Below are 22,871 nucleotides of genomic sequence, written 5' to 3'. Positions count from 1 at the left end.
GGTACGGTGGGATTCGAAATTCTCGGTGTTCTGTTTTTTCACTTGGCTTTCGAAGACTTTAGAAGGGCAGGGCAGGATAGATATAGGTCTGCAACAGTTTGGGTCTAGAGTGTCTCCCCCTTTGAAGAGGGGGATGACCGCGGCCGCTTTCCAATCTTTAGGAATCTCAGACGATACAAAAGAGGTTGAACAGAATAGTAATAGGGGTTGCAACAATTGCAGCGGATAATTTTAGGAAAACAGGGTCCAGATTGTCTCGCCCAGCTGATTTGTAGGGATCCAGATTTTGCAGCTCTTTCAGAACGTCAGCTGTCTGGATTTGGGTGAAGGAGAAGCGGGGGTGGGGGGGGGGGGGGGCTTGGGCAAGTTGCTGCGGGGGGTGTAGAGCTGTTGGCCGGGGTTGGGGTAGCCAGGTGGAAAGCATGGCCAGCCGTAGAGAAATACTTATTGAAATTCTCAATTATTGTGGATTTATCAGTGGTGACAGTGTTTCCTATTCTCAGTGCAGTGGGCAGCTGGGAGGAGGTATTCTCATTCTCCATGGACTTTACTGTGTCCCAAAACTTTTTGGAATTAGTGCTGCAGGATGCAAATTTCTGTTTGTAAAAGCTAGCCTTTGCTTTCCTAACTGACTGTGTGGACCCATCCTGCAACATCGAGAGCATCCTGACCGGTTGCATCATTGCCTGGTACGGCAATTGCTCGGCCTCCGACCGCAAGGCACTTCAGAGGGTAGTGCGTACGGCCCAGTACATCACTGGGGCAAAGTTGCCAGCCATCCAGGACCCCTACACCAGGCGGTGTCAGAGGAAGGTCCTAAACATTGTCAAAGACCCCAGCCACCCCAGTCATAGACTGTTCTCTCTACTACCACATGGCAAGCGGTTCCGGAGTGCCAAGTCTAGGACAAAAAGGCTTCTCAACAGTTTTTACCCCCAAGCTAAAAGACTCCTGAACAGGTAACCAAATGGTTACCCGGACTATTTGCATTTTGTGCCCCCCCCCCCCCCCCCCAACCCCTCTTTTACACTGCTGCTATTCTCTGGTTGTCTTATATGCATAGTCACTTTAACTATACATTCATGTACATACTACCTCATTGGCCCGACCAACCAGTGCTCCCGCACATTGGCTAACCGGGCTTCTGCATTGTGTCCCACTACCCGCCAACCCCTCTTTTTACGCTACTGCTACTCTCTGTTCATCATATATGCATAGTCACTTTAACCATACCTACATGTACATACTACCTCAATAAGACTGGCTAACCGGTGTCTGTATATAGCCTTGCTACTCTTATTTTCAAATGTATTTTTACTGTTTTTTTTACTTCTTTACACACACACTTTTTTTTTTTAGCACTATTGGTTAGAGCCTGTAAGTAAGCATTTCACTGTAAGGTCTACACCTGTTATATTCGGCGCACGTGACAAACTTTGATTTGATTTATTGGTTCCTGACTTCCCTAAAAAGTTGCATATCGCGGGGACTATTCGAAGCTAGTGCAGTATGCCACAGAGTGTTTTTGTGCTGGTCAAGGGCAGTCAAGTCTGGCGTGAACCAAGGGCTGTTTCTGTTCTTAGTTCTACATTTTTGAAAAGGGGCATGCTTATTTAAGATGGTGAGGAAAGCACTTTTAAAGAACAACCAGGTATCCTCTACTGATGGGATGAGGTCAATATCCTTCCAGGATACCCGGGCCAGGTCGATTAGAAAGGCCTGCTCGCAGAAGTGTTTTAGGGAGCGTTTGACAGTGATGAGGGGTGGTCGTTTGACCGCAGACCCATAACGGAAGCAGGCAATGAGGCAGTGATCGCTGAGATCCTGGTTGAAAACAGCAGATATGTATTTAGACTGCAAGTGGTCAGGATGATATCTATGAGGGTGCCCATGTTTACGGATTTAGGGTTGTACCTGGTAGGTTCCTTGATCATTTGTGTGAGATTGAGGGCATCTAGTTTAGATTGTAGGACGGCCGGGGTGTTAAGCATATCCCAATTTAGGTCACCTAGCAGTACAAACTCTGACGATAGATGGGGGTCAATCAGTTCACATATGGTGTACAGGGCACAGCTAGGAGCTGAGGGGGCAACAGTGAGGGTCTTATTTCTGGAGAGATGGCTCTTTAAAAGTAGAAGCTCGCTGTTTGGGCATAGACCTGGATAGTATGACAGAACTCTGCAGGCTCTCTCTACAGTAGATTGCAATTCTGCCCCCTTTAGCAGTTCTGTCTTGACAGAAAATGTTGTAATTGGGGATGGAAATTTCAGGCTTCCTAAGCCAGGATTCAGACACGGCTAGCACATCAGGGTTGGCGGAGTGTGCTAAAGCAGTGATTAAAGCAAACTTAGGGGGTAGGCTTCTGATGTTAACATGCATGAACCCAAGGCTTTTACGGTTGCAGAAGTCAACAAATGAGAGCGCCTGGGGACACACAGGGCCTGGGTTAACCTCTACATCACCAGAGGAACAGAGGAGGAGTAGAATGAGGGTACGGCTGAAGGCTATAAGAACTGGTCGTCTACTTCGTTGGGAACAGAGAATAAAAGGAGCAGATTTCTGGGTGTGGTATGATAGATTCAGGGCATAGTGTATAGACAAGGGTAAGGTAGGGTGCGAGTACAGTGGGGGTAAACCTAGGCATTGAGTGACGATGAGATAGGTTGCATCTCTGGAGGCGCCAGTTAAGCTGGGTGCAGTTTTCGCATGTGTGGGAGGTGGAACAAAGGAGCTATCTGAGGCATGTTGAGCAGGACTAGGGGCTCCACAATAAAATAAAACAATGAGAGCTGCCCTAAACAACAGTATACAAGGCATATTGACATTAGAGAAAGGCATAAGCAATCACAGGTGTTGATTGGGAGAGCGAAGACAACAACGGGTGAGACAACGGGTAAACGGGTGAGACAATTACGGGCAAACAGCTAGGACAACAACAACGGGTATATGGTGATGAATGGGCAGAGACGGTCAGTTAGCTACACACAGGGCCTGAGTTTGAGGCTGGGGCAGACAGATAAACAAAATGAAGTACCGTGTTAATGGACAGTCCAGCAGGCATCGGCTGTGTAGCCGAGTTATCATAGGGTCCAATGAGCAGCACTAGATGAAACACGGAACAGTTCGTTAGTCGATTACTATGTTGAGCGAGCGGGAGACACAGAGTTCAGGGAGCTAGCAGGCCGGGCAAGCAGATGGATCATCACCAAACATCCACGACCCAGAGGCCGGTTGAGAGCACATCGGCCGAGTTACTTCAGCAGACTAGTCGTGATGGCTCGGCGGGGCTCCATGTCGACAAAGGGTCCAGGCCAATTGGCAAGAGAAGCGTTGTAGTTGGTGTACTTCGTTTGCTAGCCGGGAGATGAGCCTAGCTCGGGGCTAACTGGTGCATGCTTCTGGACAAAGGTGTTAGCCACAATAGCTCCTCGGTACCAACTAGCTAGCTGCGAAGATCCGGTGTAATAGTCCAGAGCTTGCGGCAGGAATCCGGTGATGTAGTGGAAAAAAACAGTCTGATATGCCCAGGGCTGGTATCACGCTGTGCATACTGGCAGGTATTATCCGTCTATCCAGGCTAAAGCGGCAGGAGTCCAAGCTAAAGGTAAAGACCGGTAGCAGAGGCTAACAATGACTAAATAGCTTGTAGTTAATTAGCTGGCTAGCTTCTGATGGAGGTTCCAGTTTTAAGGTCCAAAAAAAAAATTGCTGATCCGTACCACATTGGGTGAGGCAGGTTGCAGGAATGTATATTTATTTTGAAATTTAAAAAAAAATAAGTTTGAAATGTATACAAAAACCCCCGAAAAAGACAATGGGATGAAAACAAACACGTCTTACTGCTGCGCCATCTTGGATAATGTGAATGAAAATGTAGAGGTAAGGGAAGAGGATGGTACATGTGATCTGCATAACATACCAATTGACATACCTTTGTATGCCTCCTAGTCTGTATACTTAGACACAAAAGTGAGCAGCTCAGTCATCTGCACCCAATACAGCTAGCTTTCAACATATTCTTATAGCATACATATTCTTACCTCCATTGAATTGTCTATTTTCAGCTTTACAAATATTTGCACAAATATGAAAAGATAGATGGTATCATCATAAAACAATATTAATTTAGATCATATAAGGGACAAACCTTACCTTAACCGAAAAATGTAAAGATCTAATTTCAAGTGCCTCCGCCCGGGTCGATTCACCGAATTAAAAAAAGTCTGTGTCTTTATCGACATTGGTATTGCCTGTGTAACAGTTTATCTTTACTTCCGTCCCCTCGCGCAAACCAGGGACCCTCTGCACTCATCAACAACAGTCACCCACGAAGCGTCGTTACCCATCGCTCCACAAAAGCCACGGCCCTTGCAGAGCAAGGGGAACCACTACTTCAAGGTCTCAGAGCAAGTGACGTAACCTATTGAAAGGCTATTAGCGCGCACCACCGCTAACTAGCTAGCCATTTCACATCCGTTACACCTGTACTGTAGCAGTTTCTAATCCCAGACGCACAACATCGTGAGACTTCCGGGAACTCTTGCGAAACAGACCAAACCGACCAGGCCGCGAAATATTATTCCTTAGTTGTTCATTTTCTCGAAATCTAAAGGCACAACCTTGATTCGAGCCAGTGTTTTAAGTAGTTGAACATGTTATTACTCCAACCTTGTGAAAGTAACAAACTGACACGTTTCCATTTCCGAAAAAAATACTTTATATCGAAGGAGTGCCTTTGAGGACATGCGCAGGTTGGCGCGAGAGGACGGTTAGACCCGTCGTCTCACGCTGACGTGTTTCTGCGTATGTGTTTACTTGGCTAACGTCGCCATGACATCGCCTACAAGTGTGGTCGGTGATTTCTATTGGAGAAGCAGTTTCTGCCTATCTTCATACTGTACTGTCTATGACTGTAATTTATGCTCTGAAATTCAACAGCGGAACTCATGCATTGAGGAAATTGGTCCATCAACGGGCAGTAAATACAGTGACACCGTGTCACAACGTGCTCATGAAAATCAGATACCGTCTATTTTGCCGGGTAAGTGAGTCGTTTACAAGGTTACAGATATTACATATGTTTTTTTTTTTGTATTTGTGGTTCATACTGGGCATTGAATACAAATGTTACTGGAACGTTAACGTACTTTCTTTGGTCCTTCAATAAGTGAACCCTTCAAGAACTTTCCACTTGCAAGCTAACGTTAGCAAACGTTTAGCTAGCTAATTTAGCGAGTGTTTTTAGCTAGCTAAGTTAGTCACTTTATTTGCTACTACTATAGTAACTTCAGACTCGCCACTTTCATTGGTGACTAATATTAGCTAGGTAGGTATCATCTTTTTAGTTATCAATCCAGACAACAGCTATAAGTTAAATCTGTTTGGCAGGGACATAATACTAACAGAGGATAGTATTCACAGTTAGATTTTGTTAGAAACACTAGCCAACTATCACACACAGTGAGCTACTAACTTTAGAGATAGCTGCCTGTCATTGCTGTTGGTGTAAGTTGTTTAATAGCCTAGGTGTTGTTTTTTGTACACCGAGTGAGTGCAACAAGCCTCACAAATCACAGTGGACTCTATGGGAACTAAGTCCCTTGGTTCTTTCTTGTGTTAATTGAACCATTACCAGACCCACATTTTGAGTTAAGTGAGTAAGTAGGTGTATGTTTTGTGATTAGATGGAGTTTTTTCCATATTACACATCTATATTCTGCACATCCTCTCTATCCAGCTGGGTGTAGTTGCAGGAAGTTGCCATGGAGAGTCTGGGGGAGAAGTTCAAAGCTCTGTCCATCACTCGGCGTGTCCAGCCAGATGAGCCCACCTACCTGCTGGACCTGTCCCACCAGACTGTCTCAGGCCCAGGGTTGGTGGCCGTATGCTGCTCCAACCTCTCCATCCGTTTGCACAGTGAGGACAGCCTCAGCCTGCTCAGGGAGTACCAGGGACATAGTGGTGCAATCTGTGGGGTGTGCTTTGCCCACACCTCCCCTGACCTGCTCTTCTCAGGCTCTGCTGATGGGACAGTGAGGACGTGGGATGTCCGCTGCCCTGGTTCAGAGGCAGAACAGGTGTTCAAGAGTGACTCCTCCCATCACTTCTGCAGCTTTGATGTGAGCTGCAGCGATGTGGTCCTATGTGCAGGCACTGAGCAGGTCGATGAAAATGATAGCTTCTTGGTTTTCTGGGATGCCCGAATGGCAAAGGAGAAGGAAGGGGTTCTGGGTGTGTACACTGAGTCCCACAGTGATGACATCACGCAGGTGCGTTTCCACCCCCGGAATGCCGACCACTTGGCGTCTGGCTCCACTGATGGCCTGGTGAATGTATTTGACCTGAGCCTTGGTGCAGAGGAGGAGGCCCTGCTGGCTACCTGTAACTGTGGCTCCTCTGCTAGCTCAGTGTGCTGGGCAGGGAAGGACTTCAACCAGCTGCTGTGCCTCAGCCACGATGAGGGCCTCCATCTGTGGGACCTGGGTCAGCTGGACACAGACAAGCCCCTCACACTCTTCAGTGCCGCTGACGCCCGCAGCCTGACCCCTCTCTCTGATGAAGTGGCCCTGGATTACTTTGTTGGCGGGACTTGGCTGGAGGAGGCAGGGTGCTTACTAGTGCTAGGTGGGACAAACAATGGAGACATCCACCTTCTGGAGTGTAGTGAGGAAGGTCTGTGTCTGCTGAGGTCCCTCCAAGGGGGCCACTCTTCCACAGTGCGCTGCTTCCTCTGGGATCCCGCAGGGGAGGCCCTGCTCACGGGAGGGGAGGATGCACAGCTGCTCTTGTGGAAGCCAGGGGCGGAGGAATTCACCTCAGGGAAGAGGGACACCCTGAAGAGTGCCTCTGCATTAAAACTCAAATCTAGACCACACAAGAAGCATGGCTCCAAGAGGGACAAGAAGCTAGAAGTGTGAGTCGGATGCAATAGAGGATTTTCAAAGAAGGGCAAGACTGCAGTCCCTATTTAATCAATCAATACTCCTCTTGCACTCACAGAGTACTCGTTTGGATTCATGAAATCAACACAATTATATATATTTTTTCTTGAAAGTAGTATTATACTTATCCCAGAAACTCATTAATAATCTCTTTAACCGCTAGGGCTTAAAATGAGATTGAATCGCGGTATTCGTTTTTCAAATGTGTTTCTCCCAACTTGTTTGGTATTTTGTTTAGCTAAAACCAACTTTTTTTTTTAGAAATATAATTCTAATTGTATCTAGTTAATCTAATGCATGCTCTCCTGTAATTTAACTAACATACTCAGTGGGTCACAAAGGCCAGGGTTCAGAACCAGAGCATGCAGTACTTCATCATACTTCATATTGAGAGGAGCAGCTTTAATTCCACTCAAATGGCACAGAGTGGAATAACATGACAGTTGCTATGCAGGGACTCATATGTCCCTGCATATGTCAACCTGGTCTCAGAGCATTTCATATTATTCTGTACGTAAATCTAAGACACACCATTTACTACGATATGCTAACTTTCGTATGATATGTATTAATTTGTGGATGTCCATCACTCATTTTGTATGATATGTTACGAATATGCTGAACGTACAATATTTTACGAATTTGCAAAACGAATGCTATGTTACAAATTCTAGCTAGGTTAACAGAAACTACCTGGCTAACGTTCGCAAGGCTAGGGGTTAAGGTATCAAATCAAATGTTATTTGTCACATGTGCTGAATAGAACAGGTGTAGGCCTTACAGTGAAATGCTTACTTATAAGCCCTTAACCAAGAAAAAACAAGAAAAATACCCAAATAAATAAAAGTAACATAATTAAAGAACAGCAGGGCTCTTAACTCTTAAAGGTTAAGAGCCCATGAAACGGCAGCCATCCTCTCCGGTTAGAGTTAAGTTTAGGAGTTAGGTTGACCCCCTAAGGTCGATGTCTGGGCCCCACGGGAATCTAATTAGCATAATGAACAAATCCCCCCCAAAATCTGTCAGTTTAAGCTTGAGAACGCATCCGCCTATGTCGCACTTCCGCATCTGCGGTGATAGAGCTAGAGCGGTGTTTATCAGACCATGAGACATCCTGAAAATCGGTCTTCTCACAAAATCGTCTGTAGGGTCCGAACGGTTTGGCCTACAAACTATTATGACCACTCTATGGAAAGATGAGACTCTCACAAACACGCACATTGTTTTTGCTCTAGGACGCCCACAGGCCTCACAAGACTCGTCTGAAGGTCCCCCGGTACCAGTTGAAAAAATGGAGACTGTTTTAGTGCCAAAAAATAAGGGGTTCAATACATGTTAAAATAAAAAATTCCTGATTTTTTTTTTACTGTACCGCTCAGATATAGGACAGACACTTCAGAACAAAATTCCTTTAGATTTTTTGGGGGGGACTATCTGTTGTTCCATGTAGTGAATCTGTTATTCAATGCGTTTTTGTATGGGCTAATAGCAGTAAGGCCAAATTAACCATTTTATATACAATACCGTTCAAAAGTTTGAGGTCACTTAGAAATGTATTTGTTTTTGAAAGAAAAGCATATTTTTTTTTGTCCTTTTTAAAATAACATCAAATTGATCAGAAATACAGTGTAGACATTATTAATGTTGTAAATTACTATTACAGTTGATTTTTGTAATGGAATATCTACAGAGGCCCATTATCAGCAACCATCACTCATGTGTTCCAATGGCACGTTGTGTTAGCTAATCCAAGTTTATCATTTTAAAAGGCTAATTGATCATTAGAAAGCCCTTTTGCAATTATGTTAGCACAGCTGAAAACTGTTCTGATTTAAAACACCAGTCTCAAAGTCAACAGTGAAGAGGCGACTCCGGGATGCTGGCCTTCTAGGCAGAGTTCCTCTGTCCAGTGTGTGCTCTTTTGCCCATCTTAATCTTTCATTTTTTTAGCCAGTCTGAGATATGATTTTTCTTTGCAACTCTGCCTAGAAGGCCAGCATCCCGGAGTCATCTCTTCACTGTTGATACTGGTGTTTTGCGGGTACTATTTAATGAAGCTGCAAGTCGAGGACTTGTTAGACATCTGTTTTTCAAACTAGACACTCTAATGTACTTGACCTCTTGCTCAGTTGTGCACCAGGGCCTCCCACTCCTCTTTCTATTCTGGTTAGTGCCAGTTTGTGCTGTTCTGTGAAGGGAGTAGTACACAGCGTTGTAGGAGATCTTCAGTTTCTTGACAATTTCTTGCATGGAATAGCCTTCATTTCTCAGAACAAGAATAAACTGACAAGTTTCAGAAGAAAGTTATTTGTTTCTGGACATTTTGAGCCTGTAATCGAACCCACAAATGCTGATGCTCCAAATAGCTACTTAACTAGTCTAAAGGCCAGTTTTATTGCTTCTATAATCAGTACAACAGTTTTCAGCTGTGCTAACATCATTGCAAAAGGTTTTTTTAAAGATCAATTAGCCTTTAAAATGATAAACTTGGATTAGCTAACACAACGTGGCATTTGAACACGGGTGTGGTGGTTTCTGATAATGGGCCTCTATTTGCCTATGTAGATATTCCATAAAAAATCTGCCATTTCCAGCTACAATAGTCATTTACAACATTAACAATGTCTACACTGTATTTCAGATCAATTTGATGTTATTTTAATGGACTACAAAATATGCTTTTATTTCAAAAAGGACTTTCTAAGTGACCCCGAACTTTTGAATGGTAGTGTATATTTGTTTTACAAATATTTTCTTGATATTTCAAGGGATCTTAAAACTCTAAATAAAATAGCAAAATGATCTCTGGTATGACCTTCTTAAATCAATTCCATATAGCTTAGTAGAATCCCCTCCCTCAGCTTAGACAGGGCTTAGACTGTTTAGTGTGAAAAATAAGGGGTTAAATACATGTACATAAAAAGTAACAGATCTTTCTTACACTGTATCTCTCATATATAGGAAAGACACTTCAGAACAAACTTAATTTCGATTTTTTTTTTTTGGGGGGGGACTGTTTTTCAATGTAGTGAATATGTTTGTATGGTCTAATAGCAGTAAGGCTGAATAAAAAATGTTCATCAAATATTTTTTGATACTTTGAGGGTTCTTTTAAAATTCAAACACAAATAGCAAAATTATCCTTGGTATGACCTTAAAACAATTCCATATATCTTAGTAGAACCCCCTCCCTCAGTTTAGACAGGGCTTAGACTCTTGCTCTTTAAATAATATAACTAATGGGAAACCAAGAGAAGTAGTTTAGTCCTTGCCCGTTCAAGACCGTCCTTCAGTGTGGATGAAAGGTAAATCAGGGTTGGGCCTTAATTAACAGGTTTAGCTTCATGCCATAAGGGGAGGATCCCCCACCCACTAGCCAGGGCTGCCCAACCCTCTTCCTGGAGATCTACTGTCCTGTAGGTTTTCAGTCCAACTCCAATTTCGCATATCTGATTCAGCTAGTCAAGGTCTTGTTGAGCAGCTAATTAGTAGAATTAGGTGTTAAATTGGGGTTGAACTGAATCCACAGGACGGTAGATCTCCAGGAAGAGGGTTAGGCAGCGACTAAAGTATAAAATTCCACCTCGTCTTCAACCCAATATCCTTCCTAGTCCCATACACCTCAACCTACCTTTTTTTAAATTCATCTCTAGGAGCGACTCTGTTAGCGGAATGATGGACGTTATCTAATGTCCAACCCCATCCATTACGTGCTTCGAACAAACCAATCACCATCGTCTATAGTGCCAAACCGAGCATCAATGTTGGTTGTATCTCTTATGTGTGCCATGGACTCAGCCCAGTAATATTGACAAAAGAGTGAAAATAGATGTCTCCAAATTAAACACTGTCTACAGAAATATAACAAAAAAAGTGTGGTGTAAACAAGTTTTACTTTTTTTTCATCTCATAAATAGGGAATGTGATTGACTCCACTTAATGTTTTTATACATCTGTGTTTTGTTATTAATGGGACTCGGAGGATTATTTCGTTAGAAGGTAAATAGGCACTCGTTGGTTTGTCTGTCTAAAAAAAGCCAAAATAGCCTTCCTGCTGTTTTGCCGCTACTTGGAGAGGCTACTCTTACGCGATTGGAAGCATTTTTGTTTAATATCGTATAATAGAGGATAACAACTTGCCACCGTATTCGTTCCGGACAACAGAGGATCAAGGTAACACGTTACGGCTCATTGTCGTTAATCTGCAGATAGCTTGTTTCTGGGTACCTATGTGTGATTCTAGCCAGTTAGCAATAGTAACTAGTTTGCTTCCATATCGAGAGATGTGGGATTCATTTTCAGCTCGTTTACACAGCTTGACGTCAGAATAAATAGATATTTTTGCAAAGTGAAATATTTGTTGCAACGTTAACTAGCTAGTTATAAATCCATTTAACACACACTGAGTATTCCTGTAACATTTACGTAACTCGATAACATTACCTAGCTAGCCTCTGACTGGCTGACTAGCTAGCTAATTTGGCTAGAATATTAGCATGCGAACGACCCAGGCAGCATCACAGCTAACCGTTAAATAGTTCACTTTCGGTCGTTACTTGCCATTAGCGACCATTTTATATTTTGGCAATATAACGACCTACGTTACCATTATGAAATAATATTATTCTAAGAAACAGTATATTGCAAATACAGCTAGATAACGAAGACTGAAGAGGACTTGTTTTTGGTGGAAATATCGGATGGCTACTGTACTAGCTAGCTAACTCGTTAGCCAGCTAGTGCACCAGTTACTGTGGTCGTATCTGATGTGCCTTCACTAGCTACTTGACGTGTTTGCTCATCATAATGTCAAACTAAACGGAGAACTAATTTGCTTGGCCCAGCACCAACTAGATGCTAGTCACGACACCAATATTAGCTAGTTGACATTGACATTGTATAGGTGTTGACAGAATGTCCCAACAATGCCAAACGTCGGTAGTTAGAAGCTAGGTTAGGTAGCTATCTTTGAGATGTATAATTTATGGACTAGCATATGTTTTCACGATCAGACTAGACGAAATTTACACTGCTGTTCGAGTTAACCTGCAAATGCAGTAATTTGTTAGTGGTCGGGGTGTATTTAGCCATATTCCAACAAAGAAAGCATGGGCAAATTGGCAGGTCCATATTAAATGTTCCACAGACGACATGGCTAGATATAGGTATCTATTGAAGTACATGTATTTGTTAGATTTATAGCTAGTTAGTTTGAGTTTACCAATTGTCAACAATCGTGGTTAAATTAACCTGGTTTTAATATACGTCTGTGGGCTAACCAAGGGTTTTATAGTTTGTTTAATCCGTTTGTTCTTGTGGAGGCTGGCCCAGAATGTCAGGTTCAGAGTCAAACGCATCATACCTACATTGGCCCTGTTTGGCTGGAGTATTGTGACACTTCTGAGTCTTTCCGTTTGGAATGAAGATGTTGACCACCAGTGTGTACTTTTAGTCTTGTTCTTATTCACCATTGCACTGTGCTATAGGTGTACATGATTCTGTGATCTAAGCATTCTGCCAATCTTGCTGGAGTGGAAGCGCAAGGTGTGTGCCATTGTACACACTTAAATCTCACCTGCACATTCTCAAGGGTTTTGAATGTCACAATGAGCAAGGTAAGAGTCACATCCCAGTCAAGATAACCTTGCATCCAAAGTCCCCTGTATTTATGATGGGAATGAGGGCCCATGTGCCTGTAATATAGCCCAAGTCACTGGTCCCCACCTTATTAGCCTTCTCTGGGTGCCTGTCAGCATAGGCTTGGTGCATTGTTTTATGATGTACCTGAGCTCTACAATTGTTATAGACTATCCAGAACTGACAGGGTCACCTGTAAGTTCTCATGATTCAGAATGCATTTGTTACTAGGAAAGTTGAAGGCACATTGGCACAAATCCGGATTACTGTTTATAAGGTAGTAGGCTAACACACGTCTTCAGTTTCAATGCAGCATTACGATTAAACAATTTTAGTAATTTTGAATGGCAAGCTATCGAAATGGTTTTCTGGGGAAAGAGGTTTGTGCTTTCTAGATTTTGGTTTTGTTTGCCATTCTAACAGACCTGTGAGGCTATGCAGGTAAGTAGGTCTGACCCATGATGAGGGGATGGTGCACAAGGAGTTTGCAGTATGGCACATCTGCTTGATCCCCTCATCACTTCTGTCCATCCTTTCCCTCCTCTGTAGCTCGCTCTCTCTCAATCCCCCTATGTAGCTCTCGCTCTCTCTCTCTCCCCCTCTGTAGCTCTCTCTCTCTCCCCCTCTGTAGCTCTCGCTCTCTCCCCCCCTCTGTAGCTCTCGCTCTCTCCCCCCCTCTGTAGCTCTCCCTCTCTCCCCCCCTCTGTAGCTCTCCCTCTCTCCCCCCCTCTGTAGCTCTCGCTCTCTCCCCCCCTCTGTAGCTCTCGCTCTCTCCCCCCCTCTGTAGCTCTCGCTCTCTCCCCCCCTCTGTAGCTCTCGCTCTCTCCCCCCCTCTGTAGCTCTCGCTCTCTCCCCCCCTCTGTAGCTCTCGCTCTCTCCCCCCCTCTGTAGCTCTCGCTCTCTCCCCCCCTCTGTAGCTCTCGCTCTCTCCCCCCCTCTGTAGCTCTCGCTCTCTCCCCCCCTCTGTAGCTCTCGCTCTCTCCCCCCCTCTGTAGCTCTCGCTCTCTCCCCCCCTCTGTAGCTCTCGCTCTCTCCCCCCCTCTGTAGCTCTCGCTCTCTCCCCCCCTCTGTAGCTCTCGCTCTCTCCCCCCCTCTGTAGCTCTCGCTCCCTCCCCCCCTCTGTAGCTCTCGCTCCCTCCCCCCCTCTGTAGCTCTCGCTCCCTCCCCCCCTCTGTAGCTCTCGCTCCCTCCCCCCCTCTGTAGCTCTCGCTCCCTCCCCCCCTCTGTAGCTCTCGCTCCCTCCCCCCCTCTGTAGCTCTCGCTCCCTCCCCCCCTCTGTAGCTCTCGCTCCCTCCCCCCCTCTGTAGCTCTCGCTCCCTCCCCCCCTCTGTAGCTCTCGCTCCCTCCCCCCCTCTGTAGCTCTCGCTCCCTCCCCCCCTCTGTAGCTCTCGCTCCCTCCCCCCCTCTGTAGCTCTCGCTCCCTCCCCCCTCTGTAGCTCTCGCTCGCTCTCTCTCTGTAGCTCTCGCTCGCTCTCTCTCTGTAGCTCTCGCTCGCTCTCTCTCTGTAGCTCTCGCTCGCTCTCTCTCTGTAGCTCTCGCTCGCTCTCTCTCTGTAGCTCTCGCTCGCTCTCTCTCTGTAGCTCTCGCTCGCTCTCTCTCTGTAGCTCTCGCTCGCTCTCTCTCTGTAGCTCTCGCTCGCTCTCTCTGTAGCTCTCGCTCTCGCTCTCTGTAGCTCTCTCTCTCTGTAGCTCTCGCTCCCTCCCCCCCTCTGTAGCTCTCGCTCCCTCCCCCCCTCTGTAGCTCTCGCTCGCTCTCTCTCTGTAGCTCTCGCTCTCTGTAGCTCTCGCTCTCTGTAGCTCTCTCTCTCTGTAGCTCTCGCTCTCTGTAGCTCTCTCTCTCTGTAGCTCTCGCCCTCTGTAGCTCTCGCCCTCTGTAGCTCTCGCCCGCTCTCTCTGTAGCTCTCGCCCGCTCTCTCTGTAGCTCTCGCTCGCTCTCGCTCGCTCTCTCCCCCCCCTCTGTAGCTCTCGCTCGCTCTCTCCCCCCCTCTGTAGCTCTCGCTCGCTCTCCCCCCCCCCTCTGTAGCTCTCGCTCGCTCTCTCCCCCCCCTCTGTAGCTCTCGCTCGCTCTCTCCCCCCCCCTCTGTAGCTCTCGCTCTCCCTCTGTAGCTCTCTCTGTAGCGCTCGCTCTCTCTGTAGCTCGCGCGCTCTCTCTCTCTCTCTGTAGAGAGAGCGTACAACACCTACCTCTGCAACATCTATCAGAGGCCAGAATATAGAAATTGTAGAGGAATATAAATATCTGGGTGTCTTTTTGGACAGTAAGCTTCAGTGGAGTAAATGTACAGACCAGATCTACAAAAAGAGCCAACAGAGACTGTACTTTCTAAAAAAGTTGGGTTCTTTTAATATAGACTGTACTATATTGACTCTGTTTTACAAATCCTTTATTGAGAGTATTTTAACTTTTTGTATTGTTTGTTGGTTTGGCAATGCCACTGTCAGTCAGAGAAACATGCTGAGAAGGATTATTACCACAGCAAGTAAGGTACTTGGAGTCAAACAGACAGGCCTGGATGAGATCTTTAAGGTCAGGGCCCTCCGTAAGGCTCACAAAATCATTTTAGACCCAAGTCACCCCCTGTACCTGGACTTTGAATTACTCCCCTCTGGGCGCAGGTATAGGGCACCCCTCAGCAGGAAAAATAGAACGAGACAATCATTTGTGCCAGGTGTGATATCCCTCTTAAATAGCTCGGGCAAATGTTCCCATTGACCCCGTAAGGCCAGCAGGCTAGTCTTTGTTTTAAATGTTTTATTTCTTATTTCTTACTATTATTATTTTTTTATTGGTGCGTGACTGTTATTGAAAGTTGTATTGTCAATCTTGTTTTGTATTTAACGCCACTTTAAATGTGTACATGACACTGCAACAAAATTTCCCCATGGGGACAAGTAAGTAAGTAGCTCGCGCGTTCTCTCTCTCTCTGTAGCTTGCGTGTTCTCTCTCTCTCTGTAGCTTGCGTGTTCTCTCTCTCTCTGTAGCTCGTGTTCTCTCTCTCTCTGTAGCTCGCGTTCTCTCTCTCTCTGTAGCTCGCGTTCTCTCTCTCTCTGTAGCTCGCGTTCTCTCTCTCTCTGTAGCTCGCGTTCTCTCTCTCTCTGTAGCTCGCGTTCTCTCTCTCTCTGTAGCTCGCGTTCTCTCTCTCTGTAGCTCGCGCGCTCTCTCTCTGTAGCTCGCGCGCTCTCTCTCTGTAGCTCGCGCGCTCTCTCTCTGTAGCTCGCGCGCTCTCTCTCTGTAGCTCGCGCGCTCTCTCTCTGTAGCTCGCGCGCTCTCTCTCTGTAGCTCGCGCGCTCTCTCTCTGTAGCTCGCGCGCTCTCTCTCTGTAGCTCGCGCGCTCTCTCTCTGTAGCTCGCGCGCTCTCTCTCTGTAGCTCGCGCGCTCTCTCTCTGTAGCTCGCGCGCTCTCTCTGTAGCTCGCGCGCTCTCTCTGTAGCTCGCGCGCTCTCTCTCTGTAGCTCGCGCGCTCTCTCTCTGTAGCTCGCGCGCTCTCTCTCTGTAGCTCGCGCGCTCTCTCTCTGTAGCTCGCGCGCTCTCTCTCTGTAGCTCGCGCGCTCTCTCTCTGTAGCTCGCTCTCCCTCTGTAGCTCGCTCTCCCTCTGTAGCTCGCTCTCCCTCTGTAGCTCGCTCTCCCTCTGTAGCTCGCTCTCCCTCTGTAGCTCGCTCTCCCTCTGTAACTCGCGCGCTCGCTCTCTCTCTGTAACTCGGGCGCTCGCTCTCTCTCTGTAACTCGCGCGCTCGCTCTCTCTCTGTAACTCGCGCGTTCTCTCTCTCTCTCTGTAGCTCTCTCTCTCTGTAGCTCTCTCTCTCTCTCTGTAGCTCTCTCTCTGTAGCTCTCTCTCTCTCTCTCTGGAGCCCTCTCTCTCTCTCTCTCTGGAGCCCTCTCTCTCTGTAGCTCTCTCTCTCTGTAGCTCGCTCGCTCGCTCTCGCGCTCGCTCTCTCTGTAGCTCGCTCGCGCTTTCTCTCTGTAGCTCGCTCGCGCTCTCTCTCTCTCTGTAGCTCGCTCGCGCTCTCTCTCTCTCTGTAGCTCGCTCGTGCTCTCTCTCTGTAGCTCGCTCGTGCTCTCTCTCTGTAGCTCGCTCGTGCTCTCTCTCTGTAGCTCGCTCGTGCTCTCTCTCTGTAGCTCGCTCGCGCTCTCTCTCTGTAGCTCGCTCGCGCTCTCTCTCTGTAGCTCGCTCGCGCTCTCTCTGTAGCTCGCTCGCGCTCTCTCTGTAGCTCGCTCGCGCTCTCTCTGTAGCTCGCTCGCGCTCTCTCTGTAGCTCGCTCGCGCTCTCTCTGTAGCTCGCTCGCGCTCTCTCTGTAGCTCGCTCGCGCTCTCTCTGTAGCTCGCTCGCGCTCTCTCTCTCTCTCTCTGTAGCTCGCTCGCGCTCTCTCTCTCTCTCTCTGTAGCTCGCTCGCGCTCTCTCTCTCTCTCTCTGTAGCTCGCTCGCGCTCTCTCTCTCTCTCTGTAGCTCGCTCGCGCTCTCTCTCTCTCTCTCTGTAGCTCGCTCGCGCTCTCTCTCTCTCTCTCTGTAGCTCGCTCGCGCTCTCTCTCTCTCTCTCTGTAGCTCGCTCGCGCTCTCTCTCTCTCTCTCTGTAGCTCGCTCGCGCTCTCTCTCTCTCTCTCTGTAGCTCGCTCGCGCTCTCTCTCTCTCTCTCTGTAGCTCGCTCGCGCTCTCTCTCTGTAGCTCGCTCGCGCTCTCTCTCTGTAGCTCGCTCGCGCTCTCTCTCTGTAGCTCGCTCGCGCTCTCTCTCTGTAGCTCGCTCGCGCTCTCTCTCTGTAGCTCGCTCGCGCTCTCTCTCTGTAGCTCGCTCGCGCTCTCTCTCTGTAGCTCGCTCGCGCTTTCTCTCTGTAGCTCGCTCGCGCTTTCTCTCTGTAGCTCGCTCGCGCTCTCTCTCTGTAGCTCGCTCGCGCTCTCTCTCTGTAGCTCGCTCGCGCTCTCTCTCTGTAGCTCGCTCGCGCTCTCTCTCTGTAGCTCGCTCGCGCTCTCTCTCTGTAGCTCGCTCGCGCTCTCTCTCTGTAGCTCGCTCGCGCTCTCTCTCTGTAGCTCGCTCGCGCTCTCTCTCTGTAGCTCGCTCGCGCTCTCTCTCTGTAGCTCGCTCGCGCTCTCTCTCTCTTTGTAGCTCGCTCGCGCTCTCTGTAGCTCGCTCGCGCTCTCTGTAGCTCGCTCGCGCTCTCTGTAGCTCGCTCGCTCTCTCTCTCTCTCTCTGTAGCTCGCTCGCTCTCTCTCTCTCTGTAGCTCGCTCGCTCTCTCTCTCTCTCTGTAGCTCGCTCGCTCTCTCTCTCTCTCTGTAGCTCGCTCTCTCTCTCTCTCTCTGTAGCTCGCTCGCGCTCTCTCTCTCTCTGTAAATCGCTCGCGCTCTCTCTCTCTCTCTCTGTAGCTCGCTCGCGCTCTCTCTCTCTCTGTAGCTCGCTCGCGCTCTCTCTCGCTCTCTCTCTGTAGCTCGCTCGCGCTCTCTCTCGCTCTCTCTCTGTAGCTCGCTCGCGCTCTCTCTCTCTCTCTGTAGCTCGCTCGCGCTCTCTCTCTCTCTCTCTGTAGCTCGCTCGCGCTCTCTCTCTCTCTCTCTGTAGCTCGCTCGCGCTCTCTCTCTGTAGCTCGCTCGCGCTCTCTCTCTGTAGCTCGCTCGCGCTCTCTCTCTGTAGCTCGCTCGCGCTCTCTCTCTGTAGCTCGCTCGCGCTCTCTCTCTGTAGCTCGCTCGCGCTCTCTCTCTGTAGCTCGCTCGCGCTCTCTCTCTGTAGCTCGCTCGCGCTCTCTCTCTGTAGCTCGCTCGCGCTCTCTCTCTGTAGCTCGCTCGCGCTCTCTCTCTGTAGCTCGCTCGCGCTCTCTCTCTGTAGCTCGCTCGCGCTCTCTCTCTGTAGCTCGCTCGCGCTCTCTCTCTGTAGCTCGCTCGCGCTCTCTCTCTGTAGCTCGCTCGCGCTCTCTCTCTGTAGCTCGCTCGCGCTCTCTCTCTGTAGCTCGCTCGCGCTCTCTCTCTGTAGCTCGCTCGCGCTCTCTCTCTGTAGCTCGCTCGCGCTCTCTCTCTGTAGCTCGCTCGCGCTCTCTCTCTGTAGCTCGCTCGCGCTCTCTCTCTGTAGCTCGCTCGCGCTCTCTCTCTGTAGCTCGCTCGCGCTCTCTCTCTCTCTGTAGCTCGCTCGCGCTCTCTGTAGCTCGCTCGCGCTCTCTGTAGCTCGCTCGCGCTCTCTGTAGCTCGCTCGCTCTCTCTCTCTCTCTCTGTAGCTCGCTCGCTCTCTCTCTCTCTGTAGCTCGCTCGCTCTCTCTCTCTCTCTGTAGCTCGCTCGCTCTCTCTCTCTCTCTGTAGCTCGCTCTCTCTCTCTCTGTAGCTCGCTCGCGCTCTCTCTCTCTCTGTAAATCGCTCGCGCTCTCTCTCTCTCTCTCTCTGTAGCTCGCTCGCGCTCTCTCTCGCTCTCTCTCTGTAGCTCGCTCGCGCTCTCTCTCTCTCTCTGTAGCTCGCTCGCGCTCTCTCTCTCTCTCTGTAGCTCGCTCGCTCTCTCTCTCTCTCTCTGAGCTCGCTCGCTCTCTCTCTCTCTCTCTCTCTCTGAGCTCGCTCGCTCTCTCTCTCTCTCTCTGAGCTCGCTCGCTCTCTCTCTCTCTATGCTCGCTCGCTCTCTCTCTCTCTCTGAGCTCGCTCGCTCTCTCTCTCTCTCTCTCTGTACCTCGCGCGCTCTCTCTCTCTCTGTACCTCGCGCGCTCTCTCTCTCTGTAGCTCGCGCGCTCTCTCTCTCTCTGTAGCTCGCGCGCTCTCTCTCTCTCTGTAGCTCGCGCGCTCTCTCTCTCTCTGTAGCTCGCGCGCTCTCTCTCTCTCTGTAGCTCGCGCGCTCTCTCTCTCTCTGTAGCTCGCGCGCTCTCTCTCTCTCTGTAGCTCGCGCGCTCTCTCTCTCTCTGTAGCTCGCGCGCTCTCTCTCTCTCTGTAGCTCGCGCGCTCTATCTCTGTAGCTCTCTCTCTCTCTCTGCAGCTCTCTCTCTCTCTCTGCAGCTCTCTCTTTCTCTCTCTGCAGCTCGCTCTCCCTGTAGCTCGCTCTCCCTGTAGCTCGCTCTCCCTGTAGCTCGCTCTCCCTGTAGCTCTCTCCCTCTGTAGCTCTCTCTCTCTGTAGCGCTCTCTCTCTCTGTAGCTCTCTCTCTCTCTCTGTAGCTCTCTCTCTCTCTCTCTCTGTAGCTCTCTCTCTCTCTGTAGCTCTCTCGCTCTCTCTCTCTCTCTGTAGCTCTCTCGCTCTCTCTCTCTCTCTGTAGCTCTCTCGCTCTCTCTCTCTCTGTAGCTCGCTCTCTTTCTCTCTCTCTCTGTAGCTCGCTCGCGCTCTCTCTCTGTAGCTCGCGCGCTCTCTCTCTCTCTCTCTGTAGCTCTCTCTCTCTCTCTCTGTAGCTCTCTCTCTCTGTAGCTCGCTCGCTCTAGCTCGCTCGCGCTCTCTTTCTCTCTCTCTCTGTAGCTCGCTCGTGCTCTCTCTCGCTCTCTCTGAGCTCGCTCGCTCTCTCTCTCTCTGAGCTCGCTCTCTCTCTCTCTGAGCTCGCTCGCTCTCTCTCTCTCTGAGCTCGCTCGCTCTCTCTCTCTCTGAGCTCGCTCGCTCTCTCTCTCTCTGAGCTCGCTCGCTCTCTCTCTCTCTGAGCTCGCTCGCTCTCTCTCTCTCTGTAGCTCGCTCGCTCTCTCTCTCTCTGTAGCTCGCTCGCTCTCTCTCTCTCTGTAGCTCGCTCGCTCTCTCTCTCTCTGTAGCTCGCTCGCTCTCCCTCTGTAGCTCGCTCTCCCTCTGTAGCTCGCTCTCCCTCTGTAGCTCGCGCTCCCTCTGTAGCTCGCGCTCCCTCTGTAGCTCGCGCTCCCTCTGTAGCTCGCGCTCGCTCTCTCTCTCTCTGTAGCGCGCTCGCTCGCTCTCTCTCACTCTGTAGCGCGCTCTCTCTCTCTCGCTCTGTAGCTCGCTCGCTCTCTCTCTCGCTCTGTAGCTCGCTCGCTCTCTCTCGCTCTGTAGCTCGCTCGCTCTCTCTCTCTCTCTGTAGCTCGCTCGCTCTCTCTCTCTCTCTGTAGCTCGCTCGCTCTCTCTCTCTCTCTGTAGCTCGCTCGCTCTCTCCCTCTCTCTCTGTAGCTCGCTCGCTCTCTCTCTCTCTCTCTGTAGCTCGCTCGCTCGCTCTCTCTCTCTCTCTCTGTAGCTCGCTCGCTCTCTCTCTCTCTCTCTGTAGCTCGCTCGCTCTCTCTCTCTCTCTCTGTAGCTCGCTCGCTCTCTCTCTCTCTCTCTGTAGCTCGCTCGCTCTCTGTAGCTCGCTCTTGCTCTCTCTCTCTCTGTAGCTCGCTCTCTCTCTCTCTCTGTAGCTCGCTCTCGCTCTCTCTCTCTCTCTCTGTAGCTCGCTCTCGCTCTCTCTCTCTCTCTGTAGCTCGCTCTCGCTCTCTCTCTCTGTAGCTCGCTCTCTCTCTCTCTCTGTAGCTCGCTCGCTCTCTCTCTCTCTCTCTCCACCTCTGTAGCTCGCTCTCGCTCTCTCTCTCTCTCCACCTCTGTAGCTCGCTCTCTCTCTCTCCACCTCTGTAGCTCGCTCTCTCTCTCTCTCTGTAGCTCGCTCGCTCTCGCTCTCTCTGTAGCTCGCTCTCGCTCTCTCTGTAGCTCGCTCTCGCTCTCTCTGTAGCTCGCTCTCGCTCTCTCTGTAGCTCGCTCTCGCTCTCTCTGTAGCTCGCTCTCGCTCTCTCTGTAGCTCGCTCTCGCTCTCTCTGTAGCTCGCTCTCGCTCTCTCTCTCCACCTCTGTAGCTCGCTCTCGCTCTCTCTCTCTCTCCACCTCTGTAGCTCGCTCTCGCTCTCTCTCTCTGTAGCTCGCTCTCGCTCTCTGTAGCTCGCTCTCGCTCTCTGTAGCTCGCTCTCGCTCTCTGTAGCTCGCTCTCGCTCTCTGTAGCTCGCTCTCGCTCTCTGTAGCTCGCTCTCGCTCTCTGTAGCTCGCTCGCTCTCGCTCTGTAGCTCGCTCGCTCTCTCTCTGTAGCTCGCTCGCTCTCTCTCTGTAGCTCGCTCGCTCTCTCTCTCTCTCTCTCTGTAGCTCGCTCTCTCTCTCTGTAGCTCGCTCGCTCGCTCGCTCTCTTTCTCTGTAGCTCGCTCACTCGCTCTCGCTCTCTCTCTCTCTGTAGCTCGCTCTCGCTCTCTCTCTCTCCACCTCTGTAGCTCGCTCTCGCTCTCTCTCTGTAGCTCGCTTGCTCTCTCGCTCTCTCTCTGTAGCTCGCTTGCTCTCTCGCTCTCTCTCTGTAGCTCTCTCTCTCTCTGTAGCTCTCTCGCTCTCTCTCTCTGTAGCTCTCTCTCTCTCTCTCTCTCTGTAGCTCTCTCGCTCTCTCTCTCTCTGTAGCTCTCTCGCTCTCTCTCTCTCTGTAGCTCTCTCGCTCTCTCTCTCGCTCTCTCTCTCTCTGTAGCTCGCTCGCTCTCTCTCTCGCTCTCTCTCTCTCTGTAGCTCGCTCGCTCTCTCTCTCTCTGTAGCTCGCTCGCTCTCTCTCTCTCTGTAGCTCGCTCGCTCTCTCTCTCTCTGTAGCTCGCTCGCTCTCTCTCTCTCCACCTCTGTAGCTCGCTCGCTCTCTCTCTCTCTCCACCTCTGTAGCTCGCTCGCTCGCTCTCTCTCTGTAGCTCGCTCGCTCTCTCTCTGTAGCTCGCTCGCTCGCTCTCTCTCTCTGTAGCTCTCTCTCTCTCTCTCTCTGTAGCTCGCTCGCTCGCTCTCTCTCTGTAGCAAACTCTCTCTCTCTGTAGCTCGCTCGCTCTCTCTGTAGCTCGCTCGCTCTCTCTCTCTGTAGCTCGCTCGCTCTCTCTCTCTCTGTAGCTCGCTCGCTCTCTCTCTCTCTGTAGCTCGCTCGCTCTCTCTCTCTCTGTAGCTCGCTCGCTCTCTCTCTCTCTGTAGCTCGCTCGCTCTCTCTCTCTCTGTAGCTCGCTCGCTCTCTCTCTCTCTGTAGCTCGCTCGCTCTCTCTCTCTCTGTAGCTCGCTCGCTCTCTCTCTCTCTGTAGCTCGCTCGCTCTCTCTCTCTCTCTTTCTCTGTAGCTCGCTCGCTCTCTCTCTCTGTAGCTCGCTCGCTCTCTCTCTCTGTAGCTCGCTCGCTCTCTCTCTCTGTAGCTCGCTCGCTCTCTCTCTCTGTAGCTCGCTCGCTCTCTCTCTCTGTAGCTCGCTCGCTCTCTCTCTCTGTAGCTCGCTCGCTCTCTCTCTCTGAGCTCGCTCGCTCTCTCTCTCTGAGCTCGCTCGCTCTCTCTCTCTGAGCTCGCTCGCTCTCTCTCTCTGAGCTCGCTCGCTCTCTCTCTCTGAGCTCGCTCGCTCTCTCTCTCTGAGCTCGCTCGCTCTCTCTCTGAGCTCGCTCGCTCTCTCTCTCTGTAGCTCGCTCGCTCTCTCTC

General features: G+C 49.8%; 2 protein-coding genes across 2 annotated transcripts; one reads left to right on the top strand and one right to left on the bottom strand.

Annotated features, from left to right (window-relative positions):
- The first annotated feature begins 4,781 nt into the window (after positions 1–4,781).
- On the top strand, positions 4,782–8,021 carry wdr89 (WD repeat domain 89). Its single transcript, XM_038967244.1, has 2 exons — positions 4,782–5,041; positions 5,738–8,021. Exon 2 carries the CDS (start codon positions 5,763–5,765, stop codon positions 6,915–6,917), a length of 1,155 nt encoding a protein of 384 aa, XP_038823172.1. The 5' UTR covers positions 4,782–5,041; positions 5,738–5,762; the 3' UTR covers positions 6,918–8,021.
- A 12,678-nt stretch (positions 8,022–20,699) lies between these two features.
- LOC120023270 (putative uncharacterized protein DDB_G0271982) lies at positions 20,700–21,812 on the bottom strand (the record flags this gene model as incomplete). Its single annotated transcript, XM_038967307.1, has 2 exons — positions 20,700–20,774; positions 21,753–21,812. Coding segments are annotated over 2 exons (135 nt in total), but the record flags the coding sequence as incomplete, so codon positions are not given.
- Positions 21,813–22,871: the final 1,059 nt, after the last annotated feature.

This window comes from Salvelinus namaycush, chromosome 28 (assembly GCF_016432855.1).
Source record: "Salvelinus namaycush isolate Seneca chromosome 28, SaNama_1.0, whole genome shotgun sequence".
NCBI lineage: Eukaryota > Metazoa > Chordata > Actinopteri > Salmoniformes > Salmonidae > Salvelinus > Salvelinus namaycush.
The sequence above is the reverse complement of the archived record's forward strand: the minus strand, read 5'-3'. Positions and strand labels throughout refer to the sequence as shown.